Source organism: Pan troglodytes, chromosome 1, assembly GCF_028858775.2.
Source record: "Pan troglodytes isolate AG18354 chromosome 1, NHGRI_mPanTro3-v2.0_pri, whole genome shotgun sequence".
In the NCBI taxonomy this organism is placed as follows: Eukaryota; Metazoa; Chordata; class Mammalia; order Primates; family Hominidae; genus Pan; species Pan troglodytes.
The window spans coordinates 156,817,117-156,830,172 of record NC_072398.2 but is presented as its reverse complement, the minus strand read 5'-3'; the positions used below and the strand labels follow the sequence as shown (position 1 = coordinate 156,830,172).

General features: G+C 32.7%; 1 protein-coding gene across 2 annotated transcripts in view; it reads right to left on the bottom strand.

The window, feature by feature from the left end:
• LRRIQ3 (leucine rich repeats and IQ motif containing 3) overlaps positions 1 to 13,056 on the bottom strand; it is a 172,471-nt gene that overhangs the window by 148,913 nt on the left and 10,502 nt on the right. For both annotated transcript variants that reach the window (XM_513491.7, XM_063800379.1), the window contains exons 2-3: positions 8,754 to 9,002; positions 7,856 to 8,179 (exon numbers count right to left, since the gene is read on the bottom strand). In XM_513491.7, coding sequence (XP_513491.2) covers positions 7,856 to 8,179; positions 8,754 to 9,002 — 573 coding nt within the window. The remainder of the gene's footprint in view (positions 1 to 7,855; positions 8,180 to 8,753; positions 9,003 to 13,056) is intronic.

The window sequence follows — 13,056 nt, the reverse complement described above, 5'->3', positions numbered from 1 at the left end:
TCATTTTGGTTAATGTTTTCTATTTCTTGTTGGTTAATAGTTTCTATTTCTTTAACATCCCATTTTTTTATGTATTGTTTTTCTGATTTCATTTAGTTATTTGTCAATGTTCTTTTGTAGTTCACTAAGATTCTTTAAGAATATTATTTTGAATTCTTTGTGAGGCAGTTTGCAGATTTCCATTTCTTTAGGTTTGGTTGCTAGAGAGAGCTTTATTAGTTTCCTTTGATGGTAGAATGTTTCCCTTATTCTTCATTGTCCTTATATACTTATGTTGGTGCTTGTGCATTTTAAGAAGCAGTTACATCTAAAACAATCTTCTCATCTTCATAGGCTGGCTTTAGGAATTAAAGGTCTTCACCAGTCAGTGCACCCGGGGATTCTGGGGCTCTGACTGGTGTCTATGGCTGGTGAAGCCTGCTGACCAGTGTCTACTGGCTCTAAAGTCAGATGAGGCCGATGGGGTCCAAGGTCAGGTGAGGCCAGCTGGTCTGCTGGGGCCAAATGGAAGAAGATGTTGTTAGGTGAAGATGATGACAGGTCTACAGTCAGTCAAGGCCAATGGTAGGGGCTATGGGGCTACTGCCAATCTCTGTTTGCCCACCACTAACAGCTCTACCCTCCCCCTTTTTTTTGTTGTTGTTGTTCCTAGTTGTCCCATGATGATTTAGCTGTGCTAATTCTCCCATATTCTGACTGAGGCAAGATAGAAGTGCACCTCTCAGGCAACACCCTGAAATGCTGAGGAAAATGAACACTCATCTCAGACTCTCCTTCCCCCACTGGATAAATGGGAGGCCAAAAAGATCCTTCTCACTGTGATGCTCTGCTAGCTTGGGGAAAGGGTGACAAAAGTAAAGTAAAATTGTTCCTTTTATCCTTTTAACATTCTTCCCCAGATTTTGCACTCTACTGGGTGCTGTAACCTCTCCCCTGGGTTCTGGAATTCTCACAAAGGCATTATTATCCATGAATAGTTACTAAATGGGTGCTTCTGAGGGAGGGCTAGAACTGAGAATCTCCTATTCTTCCATCTTGCTGACATCACACTCCTCTCTATATATTGTTTTTGTGTATCTCTTTGTACAGCTTTCTTAGTAGATGCTTTAACATACCACAGTCAATTAATGTCACAACCATGTAATGTCACCAATTTACCAAATCAGGTGAAGTATGGAAACCTTATCCCTCTTAACATCCCTTTACACTCCTGTTTATAATTCTTAAGTATACATTCTATATATATTTAGAACAACCTGAGACAGTGTTATAATTTTTGCTTACACAGTATTTATAATACTCAAGAGAAAGAAAGTGTATTTCGTTTACCCATATTTTTTGCTTACCATGTTCTTTCTTCCTTCCTGATATTCCACAGCCTTCTTTTATCATTTTCTTTCTATGTAGAGAGCTTCCTTTAGCTATTATTTTAGGGGAGGTATGCTAGTAATAGAGTCTCTTAGTTTTCCTCTATCTGAGTATATATTAATTCCTTCTTCATTCCTGAGGAGTATTTTCATTGTCATAGAATTATGATTTGATAGTGTTATTTTCTTTCTGAGCTTGAAAAATATTTTGCAACTTGCTTATATTCTTTACGGTTTTTGGTGCAAAATTTTGTCACTCTCATTGTTTTTCACCTATAGGTAAAGTGTTGTCTTTCTTCTTCGTTTTCCAGATTTTTTTCTTTGCCTTCAGTTTTAAGAAGTTTAGTTAAGATATTTTTTGGCATTGGATTTCTTTGGGCTGATTTGGGGTTTTCTCAGCTTCTTAAATCTGCAGATTTATGTCTATTGCAACATTTGGGAAGTTTTTAGCCATTATTTCTTAATCAAGCACCTTTTCAGTGCTGCACTCTGTTTTCTCGAGACTCTGATGACATGAAAGTTATATCTTTTATTATAATTCCATGGACACCTGAAGCTATGTTCATTTTTCAGTATTTTTTTCTGTTGTTTATCTTGTAGGGGTTATAGCTCCTGTGTGGTATTAATTGGCACAGCTTTAGGGGTAGCCTTGTTATCACCCAGCAATGGTAAAAGTCTTGATCTCCATTAGTGTCAGAGGAGTCTGACACCACCTCAGCAGGGAGGGGCAGGAATGTTGTACTACAATGGGTTAGTAAGGGCTTATAACTGGCCAACAGAAATGAAATCCCTGGTTCCTTACTTGGCCTCCTTTGACATCAGCCTACAGGGTGTTGGGTTGCTTCACTTGAGTCTCAAAAAGGTAGAGGTCTAAACTCCCCACCCAGACTTTGCTGCATGGGCGAATGTGAGACCACAGATTTTTCTGTACTTTGACTGCAGTAGAGTGGTTATTTTCTAAAAGTTATCAGTCTTGCTATGTTGATCCTTTCCTGTTCATTTAGATAGAGAGAGCAGGCTTCTGTTACGTTTTTTAATATGTATTTTTTTGTTTGCACCTTTTGTCCCTTCTGTGTTGCTGAACTTTCTCAGCTTCAGGTTTTGGATATATGAAGGTGTAGGGGTTCTTTCAGCTGCTAAGTATGTCTATGCCAATTATGTAGGCTGGCACTTGGGAAATGACTGGCCTAGCCTCCCAGCCTACATCTTTCTCCTGTGCTGGATGCTTCCTGCCCTCAAACATTGGACTCCAAGTTCTTCAGTTTTGAGACCCAGACTGGATCTCCTTGCTCCTCAAGCTTGCAGACAGACTATTGTGGGACCTTGTGATCATGTAAGTTAATACTTAATAAACTCCTCTTTATCTATCTATCTATCTATCTATCTATCTATCTATCTATCTATCTATCCTATTAGTTCTGTCCCTCTGGGGAACCCTGACTAATAAAGAAGAAGAAAAACAAACCAGGAAAATGAAGAACTTACCACTGTGTCATTCCTTGCGTTTCAACTGTTCTATCCAGTCTGCCTCTTCTCTTTACCTTTTTAGTCTCTTGATGTTTTGTGTATAATTTTTAAGATATTAATATGTTTATTACATATAATATCTTAAGGAATTATATGTTTTACATTATATGTTTTAAGGAACATATATTTTAATGTTTTAGGGAATTAATATGTTTATTACAGATCGTACAATTTAATTATATAATACATAGTAATTACTACTATATAATGTCCAGGATATTTAATTGTACTTAGCTAGAGGAATATCTACTCTATCTTCCTAGAAATGGAAGCCCTATGTGCTTATTTTTCCACACATAATTTGTTGACATAAAAATGTTATGTTTTCCTTCCACTATAATATTTTCTATCGATTTATTCTTATATTTATCAAAGTATTTATGGTATATGTTTTTGCATAATACTATTGTGCACATTAATGGTCAGAACTAAAATATCATTATTGTGGCAGTTACTTTTTATATCAATGAAAGAGTTCCTATCTAAGCCATTTAATGCTTTATATACTGAATTCTACATTGTTTGAAACTAATGTTAAGTATTTGCTTTGTTCTACTTAATATGTATTTGCTTAGCATTTTATGTTGATCTGTTCACCATTACTTTGGTTTTTGGAATCAATCTTGCCAATAAACAACTTTATTTCAGTTTTTACATTCATTTATAATACACTTACAATTTACTTACATTTACATTCAGGTAACATCCATAAATGTAAATATGTAATTTTCATAAGCCATAATCTTACTTTTGACACTTTTATGGTTTTTTCATATAGACTGTTTAACTGTATATTCTTTTTTATCTTTTGTATTTTTTGAAAGCAAAAACACGTTAAATTTTACAAAAATTATTTAATCTATATTACTCTATTGAGTGAATTATAAATTTACTTTTAAATAGTTTTTGGTAATTATACATATGATTTTTATATTTTGTTTGACATTTACATTAAAAGAACAAATGGATGCTAAATGCTCAAGCTAAAAATCTCTACCTTAAAATATCAACCTTGTACTGCATTATCAATTTGTTTTTCTCTGTGTGACAGAAATATTAGTTGCCTTACAAGAATCTTCCTTCTTTTTTATTAATAGAATATTGGTTTTGTTTAGGAAGTAAATGTGTCCACTTAAAAATACTCATCAAACCAGATTCCATTCTACCTAGTGGTAGTCATGTGAGGCAGTTCCAGTGGTAGAAGTCTATCAAGTAAGACATTTGCAGGAGCTATTATTTCCTAATATAAAATGAACGGACTTCACTGGCATGTGATTTTTGTTCTCATCAATCCCTTTTTTCTGCCCTAAGCACATTCTTGGATGTGAAGTTCATTGCCTATGAGAGGTAGGGGGACTGTCCACTTGCTAAAGGTGGCAGAGCAGGAAGCTAGAATAAACTTGGTCCTTCATGATTTCCTTGAGCAACTACAAGGAAGGACTTCCTATATCCTAACTTTCTGTAACATGATGAAAATAAAATCCTTGTTTAGATGGATTTCTATTACATGTAAACAAAATGCAATACTGGCTGATAGCACTGGTTTCTTGCCCATATCACTCTGATCTTTAAAAAGTTACATACATACAACAATCAAAATATAAATATATATCCTTCTATGATATGATTTTAGATAACTAAGCACTTCAAATTTGTAAAGTTACTTTGATTTCGTATAGCAAAGAAGAACCCATGCTTCCTTGTTTTTTTCTGACTCAAAAAATAAAGGTTAGAAATCATTTTATGTCACAATTAAGGATAAAATCCTTCTGGATATTTTTATTGTGTTATAAGGCACAAGCTTTAATTACACTATTAGATTTGTCTCTTTTCAAATGAGCATATGCTTCTTTAATTTCTATATTCAAGCTCTCCTTGAATGTAGAATACCAATTACATAAAATAATTGTGTGAACTCTTACAAGGCTCATTATTTTTCTGTTTTCATAATATTCTTATACTCATTAATAAGTGCAATGTTCTAAAACATATATTTCAAACATTACTAAACAATTATCTCCATAGGTTCATATTTATTCCTTCTCAAGAGTTATTTTTGTTGCTGTAAATTAAATAAAATACAAAACATTTCAATGATCAAAGAATAATCAAAAGAACTTTGCTTAGTGGAAGTAATGAACACAAATTTATAGGTGGCCTCAAAAATTGTTATTCAAACAGATTTCTTTAAATCTTCACAACTCATAAAAATCATGTCAGCATTTGGTATGCCTATATCTCTTTAAGTCTTACTCCATTTGTGTTACCGTCCATTCATACTTCTTCACAATGATTTTCTCCAATTATTTCCTCATTTATGACATTTTCAGTCTCTTTCTCTTTCTAATCAAAACTCATTTATCCTCAGTTTATAAATATGGTAAGTTATATATTTGGTAAGTTAAAGTGAGGCAAGTATCACTTCACTTTAATAAATCTTTCATAAATTCTATTTCCTATAGTTAAAGCTTTATTTTTCTTCTGTCCAAAATATTCTCAGTAAAGGTTCTATACTTGGCAATTATATATAACCCACCGCAATTTCATGTCCAACAACTGCAAGCTATTGAAATTCTAAAGATGTGACATCCTCTTTACCATAAAAAATTCTTCCAATATGTTTTTTTTTCTTTTCTATTTAACTTTTTTTTTACTATTACCTGCTGAGATCAATTATCCTTTATCTTCATTGGTTACACTGCTTTCTACCCACAAAATGAGACAGTGCCCCAAGGTTGTGTCCTTAGTTTTCAGCCTTTATTGATCCCTGTATTTACCTGAGAGAACTAGGCTTTAACTATGACCCCAAGCAAATACTCCTGAATTTACAATCAAGTCCAGAACACTATTTCTGAATTTTTGTTTTTCATTTCCAATGTCTAGTTATTATTTCTTCTTTAATATCCTGCCTCAAAGAAGTATGACCAAACTTATCTTTTTACCAAAAGTCTTTAAGTGCTGCCATTTCTGTTAAATAAGTTCTTTTCTGTCCCAGTTATCCAGCTTCAAAATAGTAGAGGAGTATTTCCACACTTATTCTTCTCCTCTTTCCACACTCAGTGTCAAAAGTACACTCAAATCTCTGCACTGTCATTTGTGATGCAATGTTGACTGCAGACTTGTTGAAATCCCAGCTCATGACTCATTTTCTGTCCAATATTGGGTAAGTTCCTAAACCTCACTATGCTTCATTTTCTCCTGTAAAATAAAACTAACACTTTTCCACATCCAAGGAAACAATGAGGAATAAATATTTTTCAAAAAGGCCTTCCCCATCCACCCTAGCTAATGTAGCCCAAATCTCTACCCCTTTCAGTCTGTGTTAATGCCTTACTTTCTTTTCTTTAGCAACTAACACTAGCTGACATTTTATGGTTGTTTTGTTTTATTTTTGTTTCCAGATTTGTCTATTCTCTGTGCCTTTCCCTTGGACTTAATGAGGACAAGAATTTTGTCAGTATTATTTACCACTGAATCTCCAAGTCCCAGACAGTCCTTTTCATATATTAGGTACTCAGTATATACTTGGTGAAAGAATGAAGAAATAAAATGTATAAAGCGCCTACCACAATGGCATTCACTGAATATGTGTCTGTCCTCTACACTGTGTTCTTTCTTCTTTATTACTGGTATCTGCCTATATCAATCCTAATCACATCATTTTGAACCTACAGTAATTGATCCCCTTGCCCTCATTTGGCTTCTATCCTCCACTAATCTGCTAGCAAAATGTTGGGTTGATCACCTTTTAAAAACCTTGTCAATACCATTTATTCATAGAGCACTTACTATGAGGGACCTACCCTAATTTTCCTACTCAAATAATTTCAATTAATCTTCATTATATTCATCAAGTCTAAGCTCTTTAGTAGGTCATCCAAGTTCTTTCTCAATGCTCACTGCCCAACTTTCCATTACTTCCTTAAATGAATCTCAGTCACTTCGATTATCCTTAAAAGGGTCATGCATGTTGCCACCTTTCATTATGCCATACTACGCAACTGAAGTACCTAAGTGAAATTCTTTATTTAGGGCCCAGGTTAAGATATCAGACTTAAATACTACCTTGTTTTTTATATTTTTAACTATTAGTACAAAATTATTACCAAAATCCTAAATTTTTAAAACTATTACAAAATCACTAATATGTCCCTAATTAAAAAAATTATATGCAGTAATAAAATTCTTCCAACTTTGTAATTTTGTTTTTCCACGCATAATCACTGTTCAATGTTTATATATTCTTTTAGATATACTCACTGTTCAAAATTATGTTCTATTCTTCCTCAAAATTTCTACACACATATATGTGACTTCACATATCTTTAGAACATATTATAAACATTTCCTGCAACTTATTGTTACTATATCTTGTACCTAATTTAAGCCCCTTTTTAACTCTTAAATGATTTGTTCTAATATTTATTCATGTGTTATAAAGAACGTTTCCTTATGTTTTTGTAAATCCACTTAATTAGTCTGTATCCGTTAACTTGGTATCAACTTTTCACAATCACTTCTTCTAACATTTTATAAATCAACAGATAATGATGGTTTTATCTTGTCAAATAACCAAATCAATTGTGTAAGAATTAAATATTTTATCTTCTAATAATAATCTAAGTCATCCTTTAACGCTCTTAAAAAACATTAAGTATTTCTCAATGGAGTCTTTCATATACCAAATTCTGAATAAATTAGAGATTTACTTTCAATTTAAAAAACAAAAATTTGTTTCTCTACAATTTGGTCATTTCAGGCTTTGTTTAATGTAGTTGGCATGCAAACTTTTATAAAGTTTCAGATAGAAAGACATTACAAATATATTCATTGGTTTACATTATTTTATATAAATGATGCAAAAATATTAAAAAGTTTATATAATTTAGATATAGAACTCAGAAGCTAAAATTTTCCTTTTATACATTTAATTAAAATGAAACCCTAAAGAAGCCACTTACCTTTCTCAAAGCTGGGCAGAAATTAAAGAAAAGTCGATGGTTACATGCTTTGAATCTTTCAGGAAGATGCCAGTTCTGAATTATTTCTTCATCAGAAATCACATGATGATCCAGCGCTTTGAGAGGCCATATACTGTTAACAAGAACATGTCTATATCCTTTTTTAAGGCTTACTGGACAATCAAACATAGTGAGGGCAATGAGGGTTGGACAGGCAGATAATACACATATATTCTTTAACTTTGCAAACCCATTGTCATGAAGATAGAGTAGTTTTAGGTTCTTCAATCCATTCCAAAATTTGGTATTTGGTAGACTCTTTATCTGAAATATTATTAAAAATCTTTTAAATTCCAAAATTACTTTTTTCGAATAGCACAGAAAATGGTAAAATATTACACATATAAAATTCAATATTCCCCAAATAGCAAGTTTCTAATTAATAAGCAAACAGAGTATTTATAATTATCCAATGATGGCCAGTTGAAAACCATAATACACTGGGTATCTGAGATAATTTATTATTATTCACGTAGTAAAATGCATAACCATACTTTTTTGTTCAAAGAAAATTTCTTTGTAATAGGTTGACTCTTTAAACCTTTCTAAAATACTTTCCTTACCTAAGGAAAATTAAGGAATCATGAGGCATTCTTAATCCAGGCTATAGATTTAAGTAGTGAAACATACCAGATTACACACTATTTATGTATTTTCATTTACATCAAAGTGTCCATATTTATATACATCTTACATGCTTTTAATTTATTGTTAAATTTTTGTTTATATTTTAGACAAAAGACCATGTTGAAGAAATACTGTGGATAGGTAACATAAGTACTTATTATAAGACTGAAATTTCATTTATATGCAAATATCTGAGATGGCTATTGCTTACCTGATTTCCATGGAGATCAAGTTTGATTAATTTTATACAACTTTGAAGTGGATGAATATCTGTAATAAAATTGTTTGAGAAGATGCATACTCTAAGAGAGATGCAAGACTGCAAATTTTCCATAGACTTTAAATGAAGGCCATTGAACTTCACAAAAACAAAATCTTTTTGACCTTCTCTTATGTTTTCATTATAGTGACTCCATTCTTCATGACTGGTTAGCTCTTCTGTGATTGTTCCATGAAACATCTAGGAAAGATAAGAAAGTGCTTTGATTTTTTTTTTCCACTTTCAAAAATTTACCTGAAAACAAACAAAATTTTGCCAAGAGATAGTGCAAGTAAAAGGTGTTATTAAAGTTACAATTTAAAAAAACTCATTCTTATAGAACTTTCTATCCCAAAATAACTTAAATATCTAACATTTCAATAACAGCCAATCAGAATGTTATCACTGCCCTCACCAGTGAACGAACTAATTAGCAAGAGGAAGACAAACTTCCATTTTCATAGAATATTTGAAAAATTCAGTGAAGAAACTGAGATAAAATCATCCCTTCTAGACGAGACAACTAACAACAAACAAATGAAACCATACTTTATATAACTCGTATGATAATTTTTGTTAAAATATACTGTTAAAGAAATACACTGAATAATAAACAAATCAGGAGAGTGATAATCTTTGTGAAAGAGGCTGAACAATGCAGCCAGATAAAATAAAGGTGCTATACAGGCCTTCAAATGTTATCAACAATATTTGTGTCTTAAAGAGAAAATTTGTTGTCACAATATTTACATTCAATTCAATTAGGAAATTAGGCTCAGAATTCTAATAGCTTTAAATTTTGACTACTTAAATTTATCTAAAATATTTGGACAAATGGTTTTTAATATAATTTTACACAGTATTTCTCATATATGTGAATTTTCACTTATTAAGAGTAATTTCAGCTTTCATAAAAGGTAGTCAGTGATAGGTGAGAAGAGAATGTATGAGCTGAAGTGGTCTATTTGGAAGTATGTTTTAAGATCAACATTCCCCAATGGAAGAATCGATTTCTACGATGTGCAGATAAACTAAATCAGTGTGATTCAAATGAGAATAAATGTGAAAATCCAGATACACTCTTGTACTCTTTCAAGACACTGGTTACTTTATATATCATAACCAAGGCCTAAAACTAGAATCCTCCAGCTCTAAGTGTCAATGAATTAACTAGAAGGCAGATTCATGGGCCCCATCTCATATCTACTGTATCAGAATTTCTGGGCTAAGGGCAGAGGAATAATGTTAACAGATGATCGACGAACACCTTACGAAAGATTAGCCTCAACTACAAGTAAACCAGTCTTAAAAATATAGAGTCAGATATGGAATACACAGATATAAATAAATCTTTACAAATTAAACTCATGAAGCTCTATTGGTGCTGGGATGTAGGATAATATACACATCATTTGGACTTCCAAAATAGAAAAGATATAAGTCTTTCCTCATTTAAAGAAAGCTTAAATTTAAGGTTCCTCCAAGTCTTTAGAAAAATAACTCATTTTTTAAAGTACTGAATAACATTCCATCGCATGGATGCACTATGGTTTGGTTTATTTATCCATTCACCTATTGAAAATGTCTTGGCTGTTTCCAACTTTACACAATTATGAATAAAAGTGCTATAAAAATTTATGTGCAGGTTTTTGTGTGGATATGTTTTCAACTTACTTGGATAAATACCAAGGAGTTCGTTTGCTGAATCATATAATATATTTCATTTTGTAAAAAACTGCTACTGTCTTCCAATGTGGTTGTACCATTTGGACTCCCACCAGCAATTAATGAGAGATTTTATTGCTCCACAACCTCACCAGTACATAATGTTGTCAATGTTTTGATTTTGGTCATATTAATAGGTGAATAATGGTATCTCATTGCTTTAATTTGCAATTCCCTAATGATATATGATGTTGAGCATCTTTCATACATGTGGCTTATTAGCCACATGTATATCTTCCTTGGTGAGTTATCTGTTCAGATCTTTTGTCCATTATATTTTGATTGTGGTATTGTGTTATTGTTGAGTTTGAGTACTTTGTATTACTTCAGATACCAATCCTTTGTCAAATATGTGTTTTCCAAAGTTTTTTTTCCCCTTCTGTGGCTTGCCTTTTCATTTTCTTAATTTTCATTTCTTTTTTAGCTCACAAATGCATAAAAAGTCCTTGAAAGGGCTGGGCGCAGTGGCTCACGCCTGTAATCTCAGCACTTTGGGAGGCTGAGGCGGGCGGATTACTAGGTCACGAGATCAAGACCATCCTGGCTAATACAGTGAAACCCCGTCTCTACTAAAAATACAAAAAATTAGCCGGACGTGGTGGCGGGCGCCTGTGGTCCCAGCTACTCGGGAGGCTGAGGCAGGAGAATGGCGTGAACCCAGGAGGTTGCACTCCAGCCTGGGCGACAGAGCAAGACTACGTCTCAAAAAAAAAAAAAAAAAAAAAGTCCTTGAAAAACCAACACCGATCAACATGGAACCTCAGAGATCTCATTTCTTCACATAATGCTAAAGGTGGCTTTATACTGTTAATCATGGCATTAGTACACAAATTATATACATGTACACAAAATTATATATATAATTATATTTAATATATAGCTATATAAATATATATAAATATTTTTATTTCAAAGGACTTATTTCTCACATTGATTATTCCATCTCTTAACAGTCTATTTTGAAATTTCTTTATGAAGATATTATCTTCTTCCTGGCATTTATTTTCAGGGATTCTCAACAGTGCTATTAATCAAATATAGTTAGTAATGTCTATAGATTCATCCACCAGGAATAATTGTTTATTTTAAACCTTCTGCATTAATGCTATCTATATGCCATTTGAACATGCCAATGAACTACTAATGGTATTATTCCAAAGTGGAGTTTTTTCTATTTTCCTTACTGATCTCAGATATATTAGAGAATTTTCCAAAATGAGAGGTTCTACACTTGTGTGAGACATTCAAATTTTAGCTATTAGATGAATAACCTTGTTAGTAGCTTTGTGACATTAACAAATACTGTTGTAATGAACCTGATAAAATAACATTGTCCCCTCCCACCAAAATTCTTAAATATGTTCAAATATTTTTCTACATAAAATTTGTAATATATAATAAGGGAATTGGTATGATTGGCACTCTTGCCTCACTTGAAAACTTCTTGTAAATAAGACATAGAGTTTGAGGAAGAAATGAAATATTGGTTCACACAAATCCAAATTTGGGATAATGCTCAGGATATTACATAATTCAATGCCTTTTTTTTCCATTTTGTACAACAGTTTACTTTCCAGTTTCAATCAAAAAGATGTCTATTAGAAAAAAAATTGTAAGAATTAACTACTAGTGTAATTAAGGATATATTAAATTCAAATTTGAGATCTTTTTGATGTTACTTAATGCAGTGTCTTTTCCTCCATTTTGTTCAACTGCCTACTTTTTAGCTTTAATCAATGACTATTATAAGCAAAAAAAAAACCCACTAATCATCAGGGAAATGTAAATTAAAACCTTACTCCTGCAAGAATGGCCATAATTAAAAAGTCAAAAAACAACAGATGCTGTCGTGGATGTGGTGAAAAGGGAATACTGCTGGTGGGAATGTAAACTAGTATAACCACTATGGAAAACAGTATGGAAATTCCTTAAGGAACTAAAGGTAGAACTACCATTTGATCCAAAAATCCCACTACTGGGTATCTATCCAAAGGAAAAGAATTCATTATATAAAAAAGACACATGAACATACATGTTTATAGCAGCACAACTCACAATTGCAAAGATATGGTACAAACCTAAGTACCCATCAACTAATTAGTGGATTAAAAAAATGTGAGAGAGATATATAGATATATATATATGGGTATATGTTTATACACACACACACACACCATGGAATACCACTCAGCCACAAAAAGGAACAAAACAATGTCTTCTGCAGCAACTTGGATGGAGCCCAGAAGGCTACTATTCAAAGTGAAGTAACTCAGGAATGGAAAACCAAATATCATAAGTTCTCACATATAAGTGTGAGCTAAGCTGTGAGGATGCAAAGGCCTAAGAATGATATAATGTACTTTGAGGACTCAAGGGTGAAGGTTGGGAGGGTCACGAGGTATAGAAGACTACATACTGGGTACAGTGCACACTGCTTGGGTGACAGGTACACTCAAATCTCAGAAATCATCACTAAAGAACCTATCCATGTAACAAAATAGCACCTGTACCCCAACAACTATTGAAATAA